The sequence below is a fragment of the Colius striatus genome, chromosome 11, assembly GCF_028858725.1.
Source record: "Colius striatus isolate bColStr4 chromosome 11, bColStr4.1.hap1, whole genome shotgun sequence".
Taxonomy (NCBI): domain Eukaryota; kingdom Metazoa; phylum Chordata; class Aves; order Coliiformes; family Coliidae; genus Colius; species Colius striatus.
Window position 1 is genome coordinate 20,721,099 of NC_084769.1, and position 27,006 is coordinate 20,748,104.

At 37.1% G+C, this 27,006-nt stretch overlaps 1 protein-coding gene across 9 annotated transcripts in view; it reads left to right on the forward strand.

The window, feature by feature from the left end:
• Positions 1–4,073: 4,073 nt before the first annotated feature.
• The window catches only part of LOC104559722 (sodium channel protein type 2 subunit alpha), a 56,581-nt gene continuing 33,648 nt past the window's right edge, over positions 4,074–27,006 (forward strand). Inside the window, exons 1-11 of one of the 9 annotated variants that reach the window (XM_062004970.1) lie at positions 4,074–4,340; positions 9,907–10,025; positions 12,478–12,567; positions 14,305–14,433; positions 14,921–15,012; positions 16,100–16,372; positions 19,768–19,831; positions 20,380–20,521; positions 21,338–21,544; positions 22,936–23,226; positions 26,369–26,749. In XM_062004970.1, the coding sequence (XP_061860954.1) occupies positions 4,074–4,340; positions 9,907–10,025; positions 12,478–12,567; positions 14,305–14,433; positions 14,921–15,012; positions 16,100–16,372; positions 19,768–19,831; positions 20,380–20,521; positions 21,338–21,544; positions 22,936–23,226; positions 26,369–26,749 (2,055 nt within the window). Of the gene's footprint in view, positions 4,341–9,906; positions 10,026–12,477; positions 12,568–14,304; positions 14,434–14,920; positions 15,013–15,108; positions 15,201–16,099; positions 16,373–19,767; positions 19,832–20,379; positions 20,522–21,337; positions 21,545–22,935; positions 23,227–26,368; positions 26,750–27,006 lie in introns of all 9 variants that reach the window. The other 8 variants (XM_062004972.1, XM_062004977.1, XM_062004973.1 and 5 more) reach the window with 8 other exon arrangements.

Genomic DNA, 27,006 nt, shown 5'->3' on the forward strand with positions numbered 1-27,006 from the left:
TCATCTACCTTGACTTCAGCAAGGCTTTTGATACTGTCTCCCATAACATCCTCAAGCTCAAGCAGTGTGGCTTGGATGAGTGGACAGTGAGGTGGATCGAGAGCTGGCTGAATGACAGAGCCCAGAGGGTGGTGATCAATGGCACAGAGTCAAGTTGGAGGCCTGTGGCCAGTGGAGTTCCACAGCGATCGATTCTGGGGCCAGTCTTGTTCAACATCTTCATCAGCCACCTGGATAAGTGGACAGAGTGTACCCTCAGCAGGTTCTCTGATGACACCAAACTGGGAGGACTGGCTGATTCCCCAGAAGGCTGTGCTGCCATTCAGCGGGATCTCTACTGGCTTGAGAGTTGGGCAGAGAGGAACCTCATGAGGTTCAACAAGGACAAATGCAAAGTCCTGCATCTGGGAAGGAACAACCCCATGCACCAGTACAGGCTGGGGGTCGAACTGCTGAAAAGCAGCTCTGCAGAGAGAGACCTGGGAGACCTGATTGATAATAAGCTAAATATGAGCCAGCAATGTGCCCTCGTGGCCAAGAAGGCCAATGGCATTCTGGGATGCATCAAGAAGTGTGGCCAGCAGGTCAAGGGAGGTTCTTCTCCCTCTCTACTCTGCCCTAGTGAGGCCTCATCTGGAGTCCTGTGTCCAGTTCTTGGCTCCTCAGCTCAAGGGGGACAGGGAAGTGCTGGAGAGAGTCCAGCGCAGGGCCACCAAGATGATCAGGTGAATGGAACATCTTTCATATGAGGAAAGGCTGCAGGAACTGGGACTGTTTAGTCTGGAGAAGAGGAGATTGAGGGGTGTTCTTATTAACATTTATAAATATCTAAATGGTGGGTGTCAGGAGGTTGAGACATCCCTTTTTTTTGTAGTAGCTAGCAGCAGGACAAGGGTCAGTGGGATGAAGCTGGAACACAAAAAGTTCCACTTAAACATAAGAAAAAACTATTTCACTGTGAGGGTGACGGAGCAGTGGCACAGGCTGCCCAGAGGGGTTGGGGAGTCTCTTTCCTTGGAGGTCTTCAAGACCCTCCTGGACATGTTCCTATGCAACCTGATCTAGGTGAACTTGCTTCTGCAGGGGGGTTGGACTAGATGATCTCTAAAGGTCCCTTCCAACCCTGCCATTCTATGATTCTCTGATTCTATGAATACTTCTAATGTGGTTAAATTCTTTTTCTCCTTCAACACATCTTTCCTAGCTGCTGAAAATGTCAAACCCACTATTTTGATCCAATCAAACTGTTAATTTTTTCCCCAGCTACCAAAGAACCAAATTATCAATATTTGTCCTTCTCTTTATTGACTTTTTTTTTAATTTTCAGCTAATGTACTCTTTCCTTCTCTGGCCTTTCTCATTTTAGAGTGACCCTTTGCTTTTTATTACTTTCCACAGTTTCTCTAGTCCTCTTCATTGCTTAAGGAGATGGCAGAGGAACAGAAGTAAAGGACTGCCTGAAGGTCTGAATCTATAGATACAGGAATGTGTTGCTTGAGAAGCTCAAAAGAGATTTGAGTATGTGTGAAAGAAGGAAAAGGCAGAAGGTTTTTCAGTGCAGCGAGAGAAAAAGTATGAAAATCAGTAAGCATAGAAAATACAGAAAAAGCAGGAGAGCGAAAGGAAGTAGGATGGCATTTAGGTAGAGTGGTGCCCAAAGGTGATGTCTTACTGATTTGCCACGTGGGAAGGGCTTACAGTGCCGATAATCTACCTTTATTCTCTTAAGCTGTGGGTGATTTCTGTACAGGAATTCACCACTGCAGTGAACACTCAAAGCTGCCATCCTCCCCTCTCATTGCTGTTTTCCCAGATTTAGAAAGAGTATGCATCAAATACATTGTATATGTTTATTTTAGAAAACTGATAGAAGCTATAGATTAAAATAATTCTGACTGTCCATAATCCAGCCTCAGCAACTGCCTTGATTGTACACTGCCTGTACAACCTCCATTTTTCTGTTTCTTTTACTTTGCTATCCCTCCTACTTTCTTTCTGTGTCACCTTCACAGTTTTAACAGCTATGGTCTCATCAGCAGTAGCTGCTATATATTCAAAAGAATTTTTGAGAATCCTGAGACCTGTCTGGTTATATAAAATCGTGTATTTTAGTCTCAGTTTAAGCAAGTGTTCGAGCATGCAGGATTTCATTACCATGTCTAACAGGAATTTATGGATGTAAATGACTACCATCTAGTGGCAGTAAGAGTTACAGCACTTAATAGGCTCACAGGAAATGCCAGATTTCACTTCAATAACCAGGATCCTTCAGCAGGAAGTTAGGTGTGGTCTGTAGAAAGATTTTTTTTAAAAAAAAAAGAAAAAATAAAAAAAGAAAAAAAAATTAAAAGGAGGAAAAAAAAGAGACATGATGGAATTTTAGCTGCAGTCTCCCTTGGTGCCATTCCAAACCCACAAAACTGCAAGATTCTTCACTGGTAATTAATTTTTAATTGTTTCCTACAGTATTAACTCAGGAGTATGTCTTTTTTTTATTTCTTTTTTTATTTTTTTTTTCTATGAAATTAAATGCACCAGGATTCTGCTGCAAGACCACTTTCATTTTCCTAATTAACCCTTGTGCTGCTGCTAGTGAGTGCAGCTTCTAGCAGCAGTGTGCTATAGACGGTCCGTGACAGAATGCACCAGGTGCATTTGCCTGCAGTGGAAGAGCATGCTCACAGGGAGACCTGCAGGAGTTGGGCTGTGTGTGGATGTCTGTGTAGGTGTAAATGGCTATGTGCAGATGGTTGAAAAGGAGGAGGAAGCATCGTGTTACAGTTTATTTATTGGGCTTCAAAAATACGCATTTGTTGCAGCTGTGCTGGAGTATGTGTATTTAGTGAGGCAGTAAAATAGGATCATGCTAATTGTATCCTAACTATTGATCATTTTAATGTGATGCTTGCTTCTTAGGTATATTATCTTACTCAGAAGTTGTTGCTTTTTAATTGCATTTGCTATATTTTTAATGTACTTGCTCAGGAGGACTCGAGAAAAATTCTGAAGGCTATGGCAGAGATCCCATTTATGATTTCAGATCAAAGCCTTTGTGTTGGGAATATTTTCCACTTATTCTTTTTAACTGTCTGGAGACAATAAGCAGAAATGGTTCTGCTCTTGGTAGTGAATTTTATGAAAAATATATGGAATTGAAATGGTACCAGACTTAAAAGATATAAGCGCAGTGTGTAATGATTAAAAATCATTTTTTGTTTAATTCAGCAGTTCTTCTAGTGCACAGTGTGTTGTCAGGCGGGGGATCTCAGTACAGGTGCTTGTGCCTGAATCTTGTTTCCTGAGCTGGCAGCTCTGCAAAGGTAACATATTTGTATCCAAAGAGAGGGAGCACCTCTCATTGCTTTCCACTGATCCCTCTGGCCTTACATGGCAGTAGTGGATTCTAGGAGTCATTTCATGTCCTTATAGCAAGAGGGAGGGTTGATCCGAAGTGCAGCTTTCAGAGTGCTGAGGAGGTGAATTGTCTGGAGCCTCACTCCTCAACACCAAACCAGAAATACTTACTGACTGTTGATCCCTGCCACTGATTGTGGTGGAAGATATCTCAAACGGAATCTCAGAATGGTAGGCAAGGAACCTCTAAAGATCATCTAGTACAGCTCCCTTGCTAAAGCAGATTCACTTACATCAGGTTGCATGGGAATTTGTCCACTGGAATGGATAGCATTACCCTTGATCAAAGCAAGAAGATGATATTGTATTGTATGTCGTGGGGTTTTTGTATAGCAATCTATTATCACAAGCATTATGTGAATTTTAAACTAAATTTTTAAGAATTCCTACCTTCAAAACAGCTCTAAGAGGCCAGCTGTGAAGGAATATAGTTTTTCTGGACATAAAACCAAATTAAAATGTCCGTTTCACAGCAGCCTCCTCTTGGAGAATGATTACTGAATTTAACAAGATGTCCCACAGAAAATTCTATGAATGTATATCCCTTTACATTGTTTGTCGTTAATTGTGTTACTCTAAATTTGTTCTCTGTTTTTTATATTTTTAGTGCTTTTTTATGAGAGAGGCTAAACAGTATTTAAGAGGTGCAGGATGAAAAGATGGCACAATCAGTGCTGGTACCACCAGGACCTGACAGCTTCCGCTATTTCACAAGAGAGTCACTTGCAGCTATTGAGCAGCGTGTCAATGAAGAAAAAGCTAAAAAGTCCAAACAAGAACGCAAAGATGAGGATGATGAAGATGGCCCCAAGCCAAACAGCGACTTGGAGGCAGGAAAGACACTGCCGTTTATTTATGGCGACATACCTCCAGGAATGGTGTCTGAGCCTTTGGAAGACCTGGACCCATATTATATCAATAAAAAAGTGAGTGTGTTGTATATTTCTATTGGACTTTTAAGAAGATTGAAATTCCAAGGAACCATCTCACAGATATATTATTTCCAGTGTTTTGGACCCAGTTTCTACTTACAATACATTTCCCCAGCAGCTGATTTCACAGGCAGAAATCTCAATTGTAAGGACAGAAGTTAGTAATGAAAGTTTGTGGGACCTAGTCTGTTGACAGAGATGCATTTATGTTTATTTTAATATATCTGCCATTTTAGTAATATTTGTAACTGTCAGAGTTTTACACACAGCAGAATTGAAAAAGTAGCACAGGGGTTATCTTTAAAATTCTTTTATTAATTACTGTATCAGAGATGTGAAAGGAGCAAATCTTCACTATGAAACCCACCCCAAAGGTAGCTAGACACCTTCTGACTGGCTTTCTTCATTGTCTCGTGGAAAGCATCAGTTGTCTTGCTGGGAAGGATAGGGAAGTATGTAGAGGTAATTTCTCAGGATATGCTGAAGATTATCCTCTTCCATTATGTAGTCTGTAGAAGCACCATATGTGCAACTGAAATAATATGGGTGAAAAATATTTCATGTCCAAATTTATATTGTTCTGGTTTTGTTATCAAAGAGGAGATGTTTAAAAGAGGGATGTAAATAAAGGGGAGGTAGGAATTCTTTGAGTGTTGACAGAATATTACATAATTAAAACAAATATTTAATAGAGATGTAAATTTAAAAAAAAAACCCCACAGTTTTTTTTGTTGTTTGTTTAAAGTAACAGCTGTTGTGGCTAAGCACAAACATGCTAAACTTTAGACTTTTTTAACAAGTGTCCTTGGGTTTCCTCCAGAATTCCAGTTCCTCAGACTTTTGGCATCATATGTGTTGCACCATCAGTATTCTACCAGTAAAGAAGAAATTACAATCTGCCTTTATAATATTTTTCTTGTGCTTTCTTCTCTTTTCTTTCCTGTGGAAATTAGCTAGTGAATAAAACCAAGTAAATTAGAAGAAAGCAAAATATCTTCTTCAAAGAATCACAGAATCTGAAGGGTTGAAAGGAATCTCAAAAGATAATCTAGTCCAACCCCGCTGCCAGAGTAGGGCCTCCTAAAGTAGGTCACACAGGAACTCATCCAGGCGGGTTTTGAATGCCTACAGAGAAGGAGACTCAACAACCCATCTGTGTAGCCTGTGCCAATCCTCCATCACCTTCACAGTGAAGTTTTTCCTCATGTTTCTTTGGAACCTCTTATATTTCAGCTTTTACCCATTACCGCTTGTCCTGTCCTTGGACATCACTGAGAACAACCTGGCTCCGTCCTCCTGACACCCACCCTTTATATATTTGTAAACATTAATGAGGTCACCCCTCAGTCTCCTCCAAGCTAAAGAGCCCCATCTCCCTCAGCCTTTCATCATAAGGGAGATGCTCCACTCCATCATCTTTGTGGCCCTGCACTGAACTCTCTCCAGCAGCTCGCTGTCCTTCTTTGAACTGAGGGGCCCAGAACTGGACACCATATTCCAGATGTGGTCTCATGAGGGCAGAGTAGAGGAGGAGGAGAACCTCTCTTGACCTACTCACCACACCCCTGCTAATATGCCCCAGGATGTCATTGGCCTTCTGGGCCGTGAGGGCATATTGTTGGGTCGTGGTGATCCTGCTGATCACCATGATCCCCAAGTCCTTTCCCCCTAAAATACTCTCGAACAGTTCATTCCCCAACCTGTACTGGTACATGGGGTTATTCTTTTCCAGAGCCAAGATTCTACAATTGCCCTTGATGAATTCCATTAGATTTCTCCCTGCTCAACTCTCCAGCCTGTCCAGGTCTCATTGAATGGCAGCACAGCCTTCTGGTGTGTCAGCCACTCCCCCCAGTTTAGTATCATCAGCAAACTTGCTGACAATGCCCTCTGTTCTCTCATCAAGTTCATTAATATATTGAACAGTATTGGTCCCAGCACTGACCCTGAGGGACTCCATTAGCTATAGGCCTCCAACTAGACCTTGCCCCATAGATCACAACTCTTGGCCTTTTTTCCCTCAACCAATTAACAATCCACTTCACTACCTGATCATCAAGCACACACTTTCTCAGTTTTGCTGCGAGGATGCTGTGGGAGATGGTGTCAAATGCTTTACTGAAATCGAGAGAAACCACATCCTCTGCACTACCACCATCTGTCCACCTGGTTATGTCTTCATAAAAGGCTATCAGGTGGGTCAAACATGACTTCTCTTTGGTAAAACCATATTGACTGCTCCTAATGACCCTCTTGTCCTTTATATATGTATTGGGTCTGGGGTGGTGGTGATTTTCCACACTAGCCCTTGTAGTGCTGTGCCTGAAGATAGCACCTAGGGTAAGTTGTGCCATCACATTTCCAGGGCTGGAGGTGAGGCTGACTGGTCTATAGTTATTCAGCTCCTCCCTCTTGCCCTTTTTGAAAACTGGAGTGACCTTTGCTTTCCTCCAGTTCTCAGACGCCTCTCCTATTCTTCATAACTTACTGAAGATGATGGAGAGTGGTCCAGCAATGACTTCCACCAGCTCCCTCAGCACCTGCAGGTGCATCGCATCAGGGTCCATGGATTTATGTACATCCAGGTTGCTCAACTGATCCTTAACCTAGTCCTCATCAACCAAACAAAACTCCTCCTTTAACCGGGCTTCCTCTGGAGTCTGGGGCTCCTGAGGGCAGTCTCCAACAGTATAGACAGAGAAAAAGAAGGCATTCGGTAACTCTGACTTCTCTGTATCCTCTGTCACCAGGGCACCAGCCTAATTCAACAGTGGGCCTACGTTGCCTCTAGTGTTAGTTTTATCTGCAGTGTATTTGAACAAGCTCTTCTTGTTGTCCTTGACCTCCTTTGCAAGGCACAACTCCAATGAGGCTTTAGCTTTCCTAGTCGCCTCCCTTCATCCTCTGACAACAGTCTTTTATTCATCCCAAGTGGCCATCCCTTCCTTCCATGATCTATAGAGTCTATAGACTCTCTTCTTCTTCTAACTCTCTTCTTCCACTTGAGTTTGCTCAGCGGTTCCCTGTTTAACCCTATAGATCTCCTGGTGCCCTTTCTTGATTTCCTACCCACTGGGATGCTCCGATCCTGAGCTTGGAGAAAGTGATCCTCGAATATAGACCAACCCTGGGCCCCTTTGCCTTTTAGTACCCTGTCCCATGGTACCTAATTGCTAGTACCTTAGCAATTGCTTGAAAAGGCTAAAGTTGGCCCTGCTAAAGTCCAGGGCTGTGATCCTGCTTGATGTTCTGTTCCTACCACACAAGATCCTGAACTCCCATATCTTGTGGTTACTGCAGCCAAAACTGTCCTCAACCTTCTCCACTTCAAGCAGACCCTGCTTGTTCATGAGTATAAGATCCAGTAGTGCTCCTCTTCTAATTGGCACATCCACCATTTGCATCAAGAAGTTGTCATCGATTCACCGAAGGAACCTCCTGGACTGTAAGTGGTTAGCTATGGAGGCCTTCCAGCAAATGTCTGGGTAGTTAAAATCCGCCATGAGAACCAGGGCCTGTGACTTTGAGGCTGCTATGAGCTGCCTGTAGAAAGCCTCATCAACTTCCCCATCCTGATCAGGTGGCCTCTAATAGACCACCCACAAGTGTCACACGTGCTTAGCCTGCCCCTTAATTCTAACTCACAAACTCTCAACTTGTCCATCATCCTCACCTGGACAGAATTAAGTACATTCCAGTTGCCCTCTCACATAAAGAGATTCAAAGAAAAAGGAATAAAACCCCCAAGAATTGTTAGGAGTCAAACTAAGTAAAAAAATGTAAATGTAGATATTTATTTCCTACAGCAAATAGGGGTATGTCTCATCATTCATTTGTTGAAACATACTAAACTAAACAAACAGAACAGCTTTAAAAATATCAGATGTATTTTAAATGTTCATTGCAGAATTTCTGAAACTCAATTAATGCAGAGAATCATGAGTTAACTTTGAAAATGAGGTCTTCAATTAAATATTGTGTTCTGCTCCTTTTACTCAAGTGATTTATCCTGCTGAAGTCTAGGTAAATGGAATTTGGGTCAAAGTGCTGGTTCTTCCTTCTTTCCCAGTTCTGCAATAGTAAAAATCTAAAACTAAGTGCTGGAAATCCTAAAGTTAGCACATGTATTATCATGCTTTGGAAACCAGAAAAGTAAATCTGCAATTAAATGTGGACGGGAAGTAGAATCCTGCTGAATTGTTTGTTCCTGATTGAGAAATGCTTAGCAGTTTACTTGATTTTTTCCAAAATCACAGTGGTTTCTAATAGGAGATATAACAGAAAACATATGAAAACTGATTTGAGGGAATATTTTCTTGAACCCCAGGAAGAACAGTAATAGAGTCGTAACGCAATGGTAGCAAAGAGTAAGTCACAGAACACTGGCTTGAGAATCAACAGATATATGGGGGAATGCAAATACGTTCATTTTGGAAGTGTGGAAATTTATGATTTCTGACAAGGGGAGGCATTGTTTTGAGGATTTCAGCTGCTGTATTTCTCACACCTGCTCAGCAAGTAGAGCATAATCTTTACAAATGCTGCCCTCTGGTTCCAGCTGAGGCAGAGCTTGGTTACTGGCTCTGCTTCAGGTTTGCATGGCTTATGTTGCCCTTGGGCTTTTTAGGGCTGACAATGCTAGCTAGATCCACTTAATTTCAGTGAGCATGAACTTTCACTCATGTAGAAAGAAGAGATAATAGAAATAGATAAGAATTTCCCCAATGGAAATCTAAATAAATTTAAATTTTACTGCCTGTTAAATAAATGCTTTATTGTTATTTACCAGGTTTTAATAAAACTATTACCTTTATAAATACTTTAAAAAATATTGCTAGTATACACGCATTATTGCTAAAACAGTGGAGAGATAGTGAAATTACATGGAGTATTGACTGCTGTATTGGGTGAAAGTAAAGCATGACATAAGAGAAATAGAATTACATGTATTAAACTCTAACAAGAAACAGTTAAAAAGAGAAGCAATGCGTTAGTCTTAAGAGTACAACAGAACCTATTCAATACATTAGTGTTATGTTGAAAAACTGGTAATTGAACACTCTCAATTTCCTTATTTTCATGAAGATTGTTCTTAGATCACTTTGTAGTACTGTTTTTGTAGTACTTTGATGTGATAATTAATGCTGGTTATTTGATTCAGGGAATGTTGAAGTTTTAATGGTGGTCATTTTTCTTTAAGTTACATACTGCAGTGTATACATTATTAGGTACAAAAAGTATACTAATTCTTCAACTATTATATACACTTGTACCTTATATACATGTCTTTGTTTTCTATCTAGCAATATCAGAACTACTTACAATTTCTGACTAAACTTACTCAAATGTTTTTCTGCACTGATATTCAGTAGTTTGGCTGGATTCTAGTGTTTGTAAACTGGATAAAGGGATTGTGATTGTGGAGAGGTGTAAATGGAAGAAGAGTTTGACCAAATATTATTAATAATGAAATTAAAATTATTCTAGCTGTGAACTTGTAACTTTTATGTGACTTGATATCTTTTAAATGTCATTTTTCATTCTGTGTTTCTTTTTCCAGACCTTTATAGTATTGAATAAAGGGAAGGCAATATTCCGATTCAGTGCCACCTCTGCCCTGTACATGTTAACTCCTTTCAATCCTCTTAGAAAAATAGCTATTAAGATTTTGGTACATTCATATCCTTTTCAAGTGATTAGTCTAGAACTGTAGCAAATGAGATGTTACTTAGTATTTAAATCATTCTCTGGCATGTGTCCCGAGATCAATGTGATCTATAGTGCTTTGTCCCTCTTGTCTCTGCTATTTCTCTCTTAATTTTTTTTTTTCTTATTCTCTTTTTACATAATATCAGAAGCCAGACAACCAGTCATGGTCCTTCACAATTTCTTCCTGTTATTTTTCTTCCCCCATCTGTGTTTTTCTTCTCTGTCTTTTTTCACGTAGTCATCACTTTTTTTTTTTTTTTCATCTTTTCTCCTCCTCCCCATTTTTCATCAACTGCATATATATTGTTCAAAATACTTTCAGTTCTTCACAGACACTTTGTGTTAAAAATCAAATCTTTGATCCTAGGTTTGTGCTTGCATGAATATTTAGTGAAAATACACTTTCATTATTCCTTTTCATTTTTTTATTCAAATCACAATTGCAGAAGAATAGGTTGATAAAGCAGCTTAGGTTTCTTGTTTTATTATACACTTAGTCCTATATGTATCTTACCCATCTGTTATATTTCTTGATCATTATTGCATTATGCATTCATAATCCTGGAGATGTTCTAATTTTAATCTTCATTGCAGGTAGATATTTGCAAAGCTAAATTATCACAATTACTTGTTTATTATTTTGTCATGTTCAGTGTTTTGATAGCTGATTATAGTAGGCATGCCACTGGTCTGATCCCAAATGCTGATATGAGTAATGAGAGCATTGACTTCAGCAAGTCTAGTTTCTTAAGGAACAAATGAAATGTTTACACATGTACATTTTACAACAGTCAAACATAAGCACACTGAAAGTAATTTTGTGTGTAGTGTTAGATGTAAGGATTCTAAGATCATATAGAATAAATCTTGAGAGGATTTTTTTGTTCAATCTTTGTATAATGGAAGTCTGATGATGATAATGGTTGTTACATGTTGGATGTTTTTATCAGTGGGTAGCCTGCAAGTGACTTCAGAATCAGTCATGACACTACATAGCCTGTTTTGTATTTGCTGGCTACAAGTGTCACTGAAAATAATTATTTGTCAATTATATGACAATCCTTAGTATATTATAGTGCATTATTCTATTACATGAATAATGGGAGATCATAGGACTGAGATGGTGGTGAAGAGCTAGATTCACCAAAGTCATAATGTTAAAAAATGTTTAAAATTGTGGGAAGGTATATTCTAGTTATTTCTTCTCTGATGAAAGCCTAGTGGGGATTTGCAACACTGACAGGACATTTAATCAAAAAGGGGTTTGGAAGCCTGTGTAAAACATAGGCTTGCGAAACCCTCTTATAACACATTATTTTTTAACAGTTTTTATTTTTTTCTTCTGCTCCATTCATATACAAATTGCGTAGTGAGAAGCTGGATTCTGAATAAATGATTTGAAATGTGTTTACTGAGTGGAAAACACAAAGAATTGCTGAATATAATGTCACAGTCATTTGAGATTTCAGAAGGCAGAGGTATATACTGTCACTTGAAGGTTTCTTTCATTAATGTAGATGTGCAGAAAAAAAGCACTCACAGCGCTTCCCACCCCATTATACTCGGATTTCTATTAAGCAGCTCCGTGTGAACCTGCATTTTAGCTAGAGAAGCTAAAGCTCTTTTGAAAATCGAGCTTTGGCCGCTTTGTAGTTTTAGGAGATGGTGCCATCGTGTGGACATTTTATGCGTCACCTGTGTGGTTTGCATTCGGGGGATTGTGTTTTCGTTTCTAAAAACGTCATCAGTCCAGCAAGTGATGTGTTGTAGATTCAGAGCAGTTCTGTTAAAATCTGTGAAAGTATTTAGGACTTGGACCTGTGCCAGAATTTTTTTTTTTTGAGAAGATCATGTGCCACCCTCTTCATCAACTTTATACAACAAAAGCCATATATAATGCAAACAGTGATTAAATTTCCCTGTATGATGAAGGCTTGATACTATGTGACAACGAGCTTTCAGCAGAGGTATTATAAGCAAAAATTTTGATACATGCCTAATATAATGGGGAAATACAAAAGAAGTGAAGGAAATGTGTTTTTAACTGGTTTGTACACATGAAGCAGATTGAATTTGCCTAGATCATCCAAAACAAACACTCAACTTTTTTTTTTTTTTTGTCATTCCACTAACTTAGAAGCTACTAATTCCAACAAAAAGTCATCTAAGGTCTTCTTAAAATTAAGGGCTGGGTTTGGGTTTTTTCATCATCAGATTTTCTGATTTTTAGTATGTGATTGCTCTCTTTTAGCTGTAAAGCAGTGACTGTGGAAGTTTTAACATAATTAGGTTTTTCCCTGAGTGTTAAGAGAGCACTGGAGGGATAAATAGCTTCTGATAGTGGAAATCTGCCAAAGCAGCATGTTATTTGATACTCTTTTTATGAGATTTTCTGGCCTACATTCCTTAACTCTTAACCTACATTATTCAGCATGCTTATCATGTGCACTATTTTGACCAACTGTGTATTTATGACCATGAGTAACCCTCCAGACTGGACAAAGAATGTAGAGTAAGTTAAATGGATTTTCTTTGAATAATAGTCAGTAATCTAAAAGAAACTGTTGTAAATTAGTTTTTATTAGAGTGACATCCACTGACAGCAGCTACCTTGTTGGCTTATCTTTTCAACAACTCTTCTGATGGCAGTTTCTTCTGCATAATATTAAATACATATATTTTACAACACTTGCATCATTAAAAGTTGTTCACTGTCCATCCTCTGTTTGCAGTACTAGATGGGGAATGTAAGAAGAGAAATTAGTATTACAACTATGCAAAAAAATGGAATATAAATATTTATCACTGCATTCTGTGTTCCATTTGTGAAAGAATGTGGGGAAATACAGTCTTCCATCTCTACTGCAATAATCATCACAGATAAAGGGATCATCTAATGAATGTCTGTGTTCACCATTGTATAGCTTTCCTATACCAAAGACAATCTAACAATGGAATGCTTGTATGAAAAATAAGCTATTCAAAAATTGTTTAAATGATTGGCTTATCTTCTCATTGGAAGAAAAGTGGTCCAATATGATGTCAGCTACTTGGTGCCAATATACAATTGCTGCATATTTGGTGATAGTTCCAAGACTACAGACCTCAGTGTGAAACACAGCTCATCATGATGATTTATTTTTGGAATAGCATTTTATGCTTCTACTTCTTCATTCCTAACTGCTTTGCATGATACCTACTTGTTCAGTCTTTAGTAACCAAAAATCACAGGGCTGTTAAAATCAGTGGAGACGTGTTCATTTACAGTTCAATATGAACATACATGTGTTCCGAATGTCGAGCATATAGTAAATATTTATGAGTAAAGATAGCTAGCTTGAATATTTCTTCATGTCATTACATTGTGCCATTTAGATATGCAACAGAAGTCCTCATCTATTCAGTAAAGTTGTAAAGGAAAGAAACTCAACTGAATAATTCACATTGCAAAATTGATTTCAGGTTGGCTGAAGCCTGAAAACCAATTCAAGCCTTTTAAGCAGTTTAATTGGAATTGTTTTGCATCAGAGATATAAATGAGACTAAATTTCAAGATTCTGTCTTTTGGAGATAGAAAATTGAAATGACTCAGAATGCCAGAATGAAATATTTTTACTTTTCAAATTTCAGCATAAATTTTTTTTTTTTTTTTAGTAAAATGAGTTACTGGATTTTATTGGCATTTGCAAGCATTTGTGGTTGTTCTTGAACATAATATTGTATCTGAAAACACTTGGTTCATTCCAATATTATACATGTCTTGCTGAAGGTGAACTACTAGATACACCTACTATAACAAAATCAGTGAAGACTGATGAGGGCTGGCACATTGCCAGCTCATCGTACTTAGCAACATTTCAGCATAAAAATAAAACTGAAGACAGAAGTTTTTGGTCTGGAAACAACTTCCAAAATCCTAACATAATCAATCTATGTGTTTCGTTATAATGTAATCAGATTAGATATAAAGACCTGCCAATGAAGTTAACAACAAATTTTCAACTATCTCATTGGTATAGACTATAGAATCTGAACTTAAGCATTGTTTTGCATTTAGTCTTTTAATCATAATTTGATTCCTCCTACCTTATGGTATAAATTCTTTAGATGCATAAAATTGGTTGGAACTTCCATGAAATTCTTATGGCACTTAAAGAGCAGAAAATGAGAATAAAGCAACTGGAGAGCATAACATGTAAAGATAATGTGTGTGTGTTTCTATAAACCCTGTCTTGCATATTTTCCTCAGATACACATTCACGGGAATTTATACTTTTGAATCACTTATTAAAATTCTTGCAAGGGGCTTCTGTTTAGAAGATTTTACATTTCTTCGAGACCCATGGAATTGGCTGGATTTCACTGTCATTACGTTTGCGTAAGTCTTCTACTTTTTTTTAGTAAAAAATTCTTTCAGATAGCACAAGATTAGTGACTAAAAATTGCCTCATATTTTGTCAGCCAGAACATTTGGAGCCTGGACTTCCTGCGGTTTCAATATGTTTCTTATACCTCTTTTACACATTTTAATATTTCTAACTAAGTATGTGCTGCAGGGGCCAGCATGGTGTGCCATCCCGTTACGATTGTGAATGCCATCAGCCTGAACTGTTCATATCCTGTCTCATTTCTGCATACCAGAACTAAAGGAATCTTTTTAACTTCCTGCTATAAGCTGACCAAATTAAGTTTCAAAAATGAAGTCAATGTGGTTTATTTTATAACACTAAATTTAATCTTATGGCCAGAAGCGTATTTATAACACAGGCCAAATACAGTGAAGGGTGAAGAGGTCTTGATCGAAGACCCAAGCAAATAAGATAAAATCTGCCTCAATTCTGAGTAACTGTGATTTAATCCTACAGGTATGTAACAGAATTTGTAAACCTAGGCAATGTTTCAGCTCTTCGAACTTTCAGAGTATTGAGAGCTTTGAAAACTATTTCTGTAATCCCAGGTAAGAAGTAGTTGGTGTAAGGTGTTAGGCCCCTCGTAACTCCAACTGTTATTTGTGTGCTGTCATTGTGTTTGTGTGTGAACTCCCCTATTACAGATATGTGACAGAGTTTGTGGACCTGGGCAATGTCTCAGCGTTGAGAACATTCAGAGTTCTCCGAGCTTTGAAAACAATATCAGTCATTCCAGGTGAGAGCGAGGTTAAACACCGAGGCTGACTTTTGTTCTACAAAGACTGTACTCAACATTTTTAAAAGCATAAGCCTTGTTTGCTACATGATGTTAACAGAAGAAAAAAGCAGGAATCAAGACATGTAATTTTATTAAAATTGATTCTTACTTTTCTTATATTAGTTTCATTTTCTTGTAAAAAAAAAAAATCAGCCTTTGAGTTTAACAGATTCTTGCATGAGATATTTGCAGTAAACAGCCTATGTGATTTGCATCTTATGACATCAAGCTTTCCTTTATGTGTTCTAAGATAAGTTAATTTTAAACTTCCTTACTGATGCAAATTTTATCATTTATTGCAGGCACTTGATATAGCAACTTAATTCAGTTTTAAGTCATATATAATAAATTAAACTCTAAAGGATAGCATGGGCCATGCATGGGGTATTGTTTTAACGATGTCCTTCTTCTCCAAACCATCACCCCTCTTATATTGTAAGAAGATTATTATTATATCAATAAAATATGTGCCTATAATATCTTTATAATGGGTTTACTAATACTTTTTAAAGGGTAATATAAGAAAGGTTTGGGCAAGAAGCATCAGCAAAAGCAAACAATGCTTTTTTACGTAGGGTTGAGATATAGCATGAATAATAAAGTCACTTGTTTTGGCATAAACAATGTGTTTGGTATTATCTATTTTTATTTCTGTACACTATAAAATCAGCATAAATGTACAGCTTTTCATTCATCTTCACAAGTAATAAGATGTTTCATGAAAGTTACTGTACACAAATATTAGACTCATTTAGTTGTAAATTTGCATGAAATCTTTATCTTGTCAGGAAAAGTCACATTTTTTTTTATGTTTAGTATCTATTTGATATCATAATAAAAATCTTTTCTCTTTTCAGGCTTGAAGACTATCGTGGGAGCCCTAATTCAGTCTGTGAAGAAGCTCTCGGATGTTATGATCCTGACTGTGTTTTGTCTGAGTGTATTTGCACTAATAGGGCTACAGCTGTTCATGGGCAACTTGAGGAATAAATGCCTACAGTGGCCTCCAGACAATTCCACTTTTGAAACAACTGTTATTTCCTACTTTAATAGCTCTATAGGTGAAAATGGTACATTTATTAATACAACTATGACAATATTTAACTGGGATGAGTACATCGAAGACAAAAGTAAGAGTTAATTTTATCATCTACTGCATCAATTATCTAGATTTTTTTTACATAGATACAAAAGCCTCAGTATGTTCCATTGCACTGAAATTGGTGTAATCTAGTCAAGAGACATAGAAGCATTCACTTCATATAGTAAATAAAGACAATCATACTGTAGTTTAACATAATATTGTACTGGATAGAAAAAATATCTTTTTACATTTAACTCAACATGGCTTTTAGAGTAAATTCTCATTGTAGCACAAAGAAGATATTTCTTTCCTAGCTCTAAGACTCCTGAAATAGTGTAATAGTCCTAATAGATTATCTGAAATTTTATAGCTACATTAGTGCAAGATAATGCCCAATATCATAAATCCCATTTTAACATCTGTTAACTCATGAATCCTGTCTTGGCATGTAAATGTAGCTGTGTTGTTTCTTCTGGAACTTGGTGAATGTCTCTACACCACCCTCACGTGCACAGCACAGGCATGCCTTTATGTGGCATGTCTGGTGATCTACTGGTGATTTATCCCATACTTCTTATTCTAGCAAAATAAGAACTAGATTCCATATTATGGGTATTTTCATATATTTTTTATCTGCAGAAACTCAAGAAAGCAGCATTTTTGTCCCTTTTTAGCTCATAATACAGTATTTTCACCATTTTAGGTAGTTAATGTCACTACTGTGTTGACAAAAATTGTTTTAAAATTCAGATATAACAAGGCTGAGTATATATATAGCAGATCACTATATATATATGTCTTTTATAATGTTAAATAGCTTCAGTCTCTCCCAATCATCTGTTCCATCCCTCCTATTTATTTTAGTGTATTTTGAATTTGAACTTTTTAATTAGGCATAACCTTAGATTTTTTTATGAAGTCTGTATAAGTGTTGTAGCTGATGCCTGTATTATGGAAGGTTAGGAAACCTCAGTTTCATAGCTAAGCGTTTTTGGATCCAAGTCTCATCACCTTATTATCTCTTAATATGCTTATCGTCTCAGCATGCTAGTAGTATCAGAGAATGTCATCTTTGAGAAGATTTTGGATTAGAGCTTATGAAAAAACAACTGCAGAACAAATTCCATTCTGCTTTAGCTGCTTCTAGTACTACATGACACTAATAGTTTTTTCTAAATATATGAATTATATTTTCCTAATTTCAGATTGAATACATTACTACTTCCCCTGTGGAGTTAGAAATAAGATGATCATAGATGACTTTATATTAGTCTTTATGATATTCTGAAACTGTTACTATCTTTCTTTCTGGTCTTTTCTGAAGCAACCAATCCCATTTCCTGTTTTGCATTTTCTGTTACCTATTTTCAGGTTTTTTTGCTTTTTTTTTCACTTAGGGATTTTGGCTTTTCTTTTTGTTTGTTTGGATTTTGATTATGGTCTTTGTTTGTTTGTTTGTTTTTAATGAGACACTCAAATCTGGTACTTACTCTTCTAATAAGGGTACAAATAAAAGTAATTACTTCATCTGCCATATATATAACATTCCTATTAACACATCTCAAAAATGCATCATTTTTAGATCTGCACCATATTGTTGATTCACAGTCAACTTGTGATTTGTGACAGTCACTGCATCTTTTTGTACAGCAGTGGCCATGGCCTGATCCTGTCTATTTTGCATTTACGTATTTGATTTTTTCTTGTCAGCTGTGGTATTTCCCACTTGCCTGTGCTGAAATAAATCCAATTGCTTTTGGGCCAGCTTGTCAGTTTGTAAAGGTCATTCTAAATCTCAGTCATCTTCTTTCCTAGCTTGATGTCTTCAGAATACTTGATGGATTTTTTTTCCCTTTTATTTCATGTCTTGAGTTGGTAATGAAACTTGTTATGAAAACCATGTATAGCACAGATCCCTGAAGGTTCTTCAGAAAGATACCCATCTGTATTGACATTGGACCACTGGCTAATGTTCTCTGAGAGTATTTTTTCAAGTATTTAGTGATGATTCCAGCCAGATCATATCTTCTTTACTTGCTTGTGAAAGTGTCATGTTGAATTTGTACCCATGATGTTGTTCTGTTATAAAGTTGGCAGGAGACAGGAATAATTTTATATATGGCATAGTTTTTACAAACTCACATTCCTATGTTTAGTATGTCAAACAATTTCCAAAGTAGTGGGCTCACAGTTAAACTGACTGGATGGTTTGATTGGATCCTCTACTTACCAGAGTTGTGCCACATAAGAGTGTGAATTAGGCCCACAGACAGTTTTGAAAAATCCAACTCAGAGTCTATTTGCATCTTTAAATGGACATGACTATACAAGCACTAGAATGTCTGAAGATGCACTGTTTTCTTATCTGATATCTGAGAATATACTGCATAAGTTAAGCACATAATCTGTCTCTCTTTTTAAAATAAGCAGATTTTATGCTATCTCTATGGTATACTGGTGGTGGTAGAGTAAAAGCAGTCAGTAGGAACTGGTTGCAATTCCCTACTTGTTTCTTTAGCATTAGCCCTCAATTAGTTCATGCCAGCTAAGCTCATCTATGCCAGCTGGCAATGAATCTCAAGGAACCATCTGTTTCCTGAGAACAGCCAGAACATACCTAATATTGGCAACTTTAGCTTAATATGCCACCTGACCCAAAAAATCTCCACTAGAGAGTCTAATTTTACCATAAGAGTCACAAACTAGAAATTGATGTCAAATAGGTGTTCCCTTTCTGCCTCAAAGCAAAACAAGTAAAAGACAAGAACATCCTGGGGCTTTTGAGACTTTTATCTCTTTAAATGATGTTTTACTGCATTTCAATAGCATTTTAACAATGTACATATAAATACTTCAAGTACATTCCTCTGCTGTAGAATTTTGTGTAGTAATTTTTTAATGTTCAAAGCTTGATTTCTCCCTCAGCTGCTAAAGTTAAGATACAGTTAACACTTTCTTTTGCATGTTGTGTTATATTTTCATGCTGCAAAAATTCCAGTACTTTTCCAAGTAGTATTTGGATAAAGTAGTATGTAATGAATAATTATAAATTAATAACACTAAATGGTATATATGAAAATGCATGAACAAAGGTGGGGAATTGCCCTCATCCTTTGTCTCATTTTCTGGTATTTGTTCCCTCATGTGCCAATATACGCAATCCCACCCATTCTACTTCGGTTATTTCTGTAGGTTACTGAGAATTAGCTGTAAAACTCTGTTTTCTAAAAGAAAGGCCAACTTCCAGACTCTATAGAAAGTAATTTTCCTGACAAAACAATATTTTCCATGCTTTTTTATTCCTAATCATTGCATATTTCATTTAAAATGTTAGCTCTGCTTATTTCTTAAAAGTTTAAAAGTCTACATCATTGCTCAATTCCCATTAGGTATGAATGATGTCTTACTCATCACCTTTTAATTTATTTTTTTAAAAAACAGGTCATTTCTACTTCTTAGAAGGACAAAATGATGCTCTGCTGTGTGGCAATAGCTCAGATGCAGGGTAAGAAAACAGACATCAGCTTTCATTATGCATCAAGAAAAAATGGCTAGCTACATAGAATAGCTCAGGTGGTCAACTTTAGTATCGACTGTACCATAGAGTTGCAAATTAACAATGTTTTGCAATTGAAGCCATACTTCAATAAACTATGTGATTTTAGTTTACACAGGCACTTTTGTCAGCATCTTAGGCTAATTTTTTAAAGGTAACCACATCAATGCTGTGTGCGTAAATATTGCTAGCAACTATTTGTCGTCAGCCATGCTGGCTGACATCCTTCTCTTGTCCCGGTAGAGATGTGTTGATGCGACAAATTTTCGGGAAGGATAGATTACTATGATATTATTAAAGCATTAAAATATCATTAGGAAATGGAATTTTAAAATGAAATCCATTAAGATATATATTCTATCTCAAGTATGTAGAATAAAATTTTACTTGTTCATGATTTCATTAGCAACTCGTACTCCTGAACAATTTTGTGATTTACTATAGTATATCGTAATTTAGAGTAGTTGTTAAAAATAGCATTTCCTCTTCTTTTGTAGTCAATGTCCAGAAGGATATATATGTGTGAAAGCTGGTAGAAACCCCAACTATGGCTACACAAGTTTTGATACATTCAGTTGGGCATTCTTGTCACTGTTTCGATTGATGACTCAGGACTTTTGGGAGAATCTTTACCAGCTGGTGAGGACTTATTAAAATAAACAGCACCATCACCAATACCATTACTACATAGTACTTGCATAGTTAATTTCATTCACGTGTCCCTAAGGCCTTTGGGACAGAAATCATCTTTTATTTCATATATGTGAGCTGTCTAAAACAATAAAGCCCTTGCTTATGATTTAGATTCCTATGTGCTACCCAATTCATAATAAGAAATAGCTGCTATTTTATGAAAATAATTAAGCATTATTGTTTCTTTTCACAAGTGAGTAAATGAACTTAAGTTGTCAAAGCTTCTTACCCAAACATACTGTAAGCAGATGCTAGTTAAATTGATTTGCAGTCTAGTACAAATATGTTGTCTTTGAAAAGGTTACATCTTGTCCCTGAACTACACATATTCTTAACCTGAAGGACAGTGATGTTGTGCAGCGGGACATTTTGTATACTGCACCGTCTTTTTGGGACTGTAGTTTGGGACTGATGAGACAAGAAGGTAAGATGCTGGTTAGTCGCCCCACTACTGTTCGATTTAAAGACTATAATACAGACTGGGGCCAGCCACGGCTACTACAGATTCTTATTTGGAGACATTCTGAGGTATTTAAAGCTACAGAATCTTATTTACCTTGACCATAGTAGACACAAATCTTGGATTTTTGCACATGTAGCCAGGATATAATACTATTTGTATATGGAAAAAGTAACTAAATAATATTGTGCTAAGATTATAGTATTATAATGTATTTATAGATTATAATACAGATTATGCTACTCTATTATGCACTGTATTTTAAAATCTGCTAAAAATGTGCATTATCTCTTTTTCTCCAGACACTACGTGCTGCTGGGAAAACATACATGATATTTTTTGTTTTGGTCATTTTCCTGGGTTCTTTCTATCTGATTAACTTGATCCTGGCTGTGGTTGCCATGGCCTATGAAGAACAGAATCAAGCAACCATGGAAGAAGCAGAGCAGAAAGAAGCAGAATTTCAGCAAATGCTGGAACAACTGAAAAAGCAACAGGAAGAAGCTCAGGTATCCTTGTAAAGTAAAATTCCTTCTTCCATTCATGATTGTGATCAATGTCCATATGTGAGAATATTTTTCCTCCCCTACTCCTGGCAATATATTACCTTTGGTCTTATAAATTCCTTCTTTTTTAAAACAATCTATTTTCCATTGCACTGCTTCTGCTGGCTTGAGTAATTTGTGACAAAATAATTGCCAATAAGCTAAAATATTGGATTTTCAAACTGAAGATGGAAATTAACTTTTTTACTGATCACTTGAATGAGTTGCCTTGAGGGCTTGTGGAATCACCATACTTTTAGATAATAAAAAAACATCTAGACTGGGTCCCTGGCAACCTGCTTTAGATGACCCTGTCTGTGCTGGCGAGGTGAACACGATGACCTCCAGAGGTTCCTTTCGAACTTCAACTAAGATTTTGTGAAATGGAGATGGAGATGTGCAAAAAAACCCACAACCCCAAAACATAGGGATTCTGCTTATATAAGTAACAGAAGCAAAACTATTTTAGGTATTATGGGAAAAATATTTTGCTTTGGCAATGTTTGGCTCTTTCTACTCCTTAGCCAGGTCTCACAGCCGAAAGCCTTAGTATTCCAGTTTTAAGGAAAACTGGAAAAAGTGAAGAAACTGTAGAAAACACTTTAATGGTACAGACGCCATGTTTACATAGTGCTTTGAAATTCTTTTACTTTTTTTGAAGACTCTGACGTCTTTAACAGGATAATTGATAAGGTCTGCTTGGCATGTGGCCACACAGAGCACAAGTTGAACTGTTTTCTATGTAAGCATGTGACTAAAGTCAGAAATTTTTGTTTGGTTGGTTAGTTGGTATCTAGTGGCTTTCTTTACGACAACTCGTGAATAAACATTAATAAATGGCTTCACAAATGTTTGAAACTTCACACAGCAATAGGTCTCTAATAGTCTGCAGTTTAACTCAAATCTCTGATTATGATTTGCAAAACAGAGGTAAACAATGTTACACCTGGAGAGTATTCAAAAAACTAAAATGGTGTAAAAAAAGTGCTCCTTCCTGTTAACAGGGATTTTTCCTGCTGTCTGAGCCTTGATTCCTTACTTTTACCTAGTATTTCAGGTAAAAATTCATTGCAACATATTGCTTCAATCTAAACCAGATGCTTATTAACTTGCTTCTCTGACAGCACAGTGTTCCCTTGGGCTACTCTAACTCCTGGTTTGTGGAGTAGGGGCAAATTATGGTTCCTGTGGTATTTCACAAATTATGCTTCTTATGATGTGGTGGGTTCAGTGAAGTGGGATCATTGCTTTTACTTCAAAATCATAATTTTTTGAAGAATGGCAATAACTTTAAAATAGAGAGTGCTGTGTGTTTATAAAAATGTTGTAAATTGCATATGTGCTTGTATGTATAGGCAGCAGCAGCAGCTGCAGCAGCTGACTCAAGAGATTATAGTGGAGTAGGTGGAATAGGTGGATTCTCCGAAAGTTCTTCTGAGGCATCAAAATTGAGCTCAAAGAGTGCTAAAGAGAGGAGGAACAGAAGAAAGAAAAAAAAGCAAAAAGAACAATCTGAAGGCGAGGGAAAGGATGGGGAAGAATTTCACAAATCTGAATCAGAGGACAGCATCAAAAGGAAAGGTTTCCGATTTTCCATTGAGGGAAATAGACTGACATACGAAAAGAGATTCTCTTCCCCACATCAGGTACCATAATATTTTTACCTCTTAAACATCTTTGTTGTCAACTCATAAACAAAACTCTGTGAAATAGTCAATAGTGTGGTCAACTCTTGTAAAAAGTACCAGAGACTCTTTAATAACCTAAATCAAAGTGTGACTGGGTTAATACTTGCAACCAAAGATGGAACTGTAAGAATATGAGAGATTTTGGGGTTATTCTGAATTTATGTGTAAAAAAATCAAAATAATGTGTATAAATTAAAATGAGTTTTAAGTGTCTTAATGAAAACAGACCTATCTCCCCATCAAGATGGATGTATTCAGCATGATCAGTGGCTTCAAAATTTGACACGCACTTACAAAGGAATTTCATGTTTTAAATGAGAAAAGTACTAAAATTTGGGATGCAAAAAACCCAGTAGAAATTGCATAAATGTTCATGTGAAATTTGTGAAATTAATTGATATGAGAACTGATGTTATCTTAAAGAAGGTGTGTGTGTGGCACCTTCTTTATATGTGTGGCAATGTGTCCTTGCATGTGTTCTCTTACATTGAAACACCAGTGACTCAGAGTGCCATCTGCATCTCCCATCTAGACATTTATTTCATTTCATAGTTTCGTTACATTATCCCTTCTACAGATTTTAGAGCTCCTCTTCCTTCGCTCATCTCTGACTCTCCCCTCAGCACTTCAAGTCCAGATCTCACATCAACTATTCTCCTGCCCCTTTGTGTGCCTCAATATGCTTCTTCCTTTTATCCCCACCTTCTTGATTGTCCCTGGTCTTTATGACATGCTTTGTCCCTCTTTTTAATCACTATTACTAAATACATCCCTTTGTTTCTAATCCTCTTCTATTACTGTCTCTGGAAAGTCTTTTTCATCCAGAAATAGATCATGAGCATTCATATTCTCTTCATGTATCACTTTCTCCAGCTCCCATTCTCAAAGAAGCTCAAACCTCATTCACCTCAGACTTTCTTATTAAGAACTATCTCTTTAGATCAGATCGTGGTGGGAGTATAATGTTTCTTAGCCTCCTATTTCTGCCAAGTTAACTCTGCTTCCATTTACTTCCTAACATACTTCCTTTTTAATAGTTCTGCATCCTCCCCATCCCATCCCATCTCCCTTGATCTGTTACCATTCTGCACTATCTAACTAATCTCTGAAAGACTTCATTGCTGACTTTAGTTAGTTCATAATTCATTCTGTTCCTTATGCAAATTTTCACACCTATATCCTTTTACTTCATGTTGAAGACCCATCTGATCCCTGAGGTGTATATTCTTGCTTGTGTCTTCATTCAAACTGCAGACTTACTCAACTGCAGCTCAGTTCATCTGTCTTGTAAGAAATGAAGCATTCCTTATATGATTACTTCTCTTACCTTTTCATCTCTAAGTTCATTTACAGCTATTTACTATGACAGTGTAGCAATACCCTTCCCTCTTGTTTTCCAACCTTGGTACTTTTTCACTTTGGGTTTTAACCACTAAATAGAAATTCTGCTCACCAGTTTTTAATAACCTTTTCCTAGACAAAACTTGGGAGTTTATCTCATCTTTGACATTTTCCTTGACATTTCACTCACCTCCAGTGTAACTGACCATTATGTTCTTCTTGAAAACTTATTCTTCTTAACATTTGTGATTTTGTCTCAATTCCCCTGTTTTAGTTGTGCTTTGGAAGATCCTTTTAACTCTTTGACAGTTTTCTGAAGGATTTCCACAGGACCTTTTGCTATTTCCCTTTTCTCTCCCTCTCTCTTTTTTTTAAATTTTACTATGCTACTCTGGACCCACAACTGTGAATCATGTTTAACTTAGACCTCTTCTTGTGTCCCAGTTACTACTGTATTCACCAAGAATATCGTTGCAAAGAGCACTAACTGATCTCATTGTTTTTACCTGACCTACTAGTAAATAGAGCTACCTAAAGATTTTTTTTAATACCATGAAACATATTGTGCCTAAAGTTCCTCCTACACCACCTTGTCTACTTACAGCAGTCAAGCCCCAGCTTTGACTGAACCATGCCAGTATTCATAACCTTCTGTTAAATTTTCAAACTAGTTTCTTTGAGCCCTTTTGGTATGCTGTCACTCATACTTGGAAGAAGCATTCATGAGTTTCCACAGAACACTTCATTGCTATCCTCAAATCCCTCTTTAAAACTCTCTTTTACCATGCTGCCTACAGAAAGCTTGACAGGGAAGTGATTTCAGGTGAGCCAAGACCACTGTTTATCATTCCCATCAATTTTGCCTCCTTAGATTCCTTCTCTTTTTGTATCCATCTGTTGTGTTACACTTATAAGTTCTTTGCAGAGTGCCTTTTTATTCTGCATTTTTCAGTACATAGAATAATGGGGCTTAGGTCCACAGAGATAAATTGCAGAAGAGAAACAAAGACACTGCTGTATTATGTATTATCTCTGCTATTTGTAGAGATCTTAGGTGAAATCAGGTGATAATGCTAATCAATCAAGTCAAGAGAATCACTGATATAAATTAAAGTTGAAAACATGCATAATTTTTTGTAAAATTAGAACATTATTTTGACTCTTATCCTGAAAAAGTCCTCCCATAGTAGAACATTTACTCATTGGGAAGTCAGTAAAGAACAGCGAGACTACTCATCCAAAATTGCAGGCTTATCTTTGCATATTAAGGATTGATAAGAGTTTAAAAACAAAACTAAAACCTTATTGTCGCCTATATGTGTGGTTTTCAAACTAGGCACTATTTGGGAGCTACCTCTGTATGCAGACTGAGTCAGGAAATTTGCCTAAAATTTTATTTACTCAGCCTGTCAGACTAATGCCAACCTGGGATAAATAGTGTCTAGATGTGCTTATTCAGTTTATGAACAGTTGGTAATAAAGCAGACAGAATGGCAGAGCAAACAATTCTGTCAAGCAGTTTCTTTTACTCTAATTAAACCAATTGATTTCAGAGTAGTAAGATAACTAGTCCTTGTCTGTCACTTATGTGCTCTTTGTTTACTACCCAAAAGGGAGTGTATTAGGGGGGAGGCTGTTCCAGTTCATTTCTTTGTAGATGACCTTACCCTTTAAGACACATTAACACTGTGTAATTTTTCTCTGTACATTATATTTTAAAGGATTTTCATCTGTAATAATTGTTTTTATTTGCCTACAGTCTTTGCTGAGCATTCGAGGCTCCCTGTTTTCCCCAAGGCGTAACAGCAGAACAAGCCTTTTCAGCTTCAGAGGTCGAGCAAAGGATGTAGGATCAGAAAATGACTTTGCTGATGATGAGCACAGCACATTTGAAGACAATGAGAGCAGAAGAGATTCTCTCTTTGTTCCTCATAGACATGGTGAACGGCGCAACAGTAACATTAGCCAGGCCAGTAGGTCATCCAGGACAATACCTCCACTTCCAGCAAATGGGAAAATGCACAGCACTGTGGATTGCAACGGAGTAGTTTCTTTAGTCGGTGGGCCGCCAGCTTTGATGTCACCTACTGGACAGCTTCTGCCAGAGGTGATGATCGATAAAGCAGCCACTGCTAGCAATGTAAGGAAGTCTGCAGTAGCTCGGGCATGATATCCTATCCCTGTATGATCACCTACTGTTCCTAAAAAATTTAGTTACTTGGGAATGATACCCTTTCTGGCCAAGCTGTGAATGCTCCTTTCATATATTCCAGTTATAAGTTACAGCAGAAACTAAAATTGTCTATTTCTTATTAACAAAATGTATGAAAATATATGCTTATTTACTGTGAATTAGCAGAATAGCATAGTAAACCATTGAACAAATGTAGTATGTGT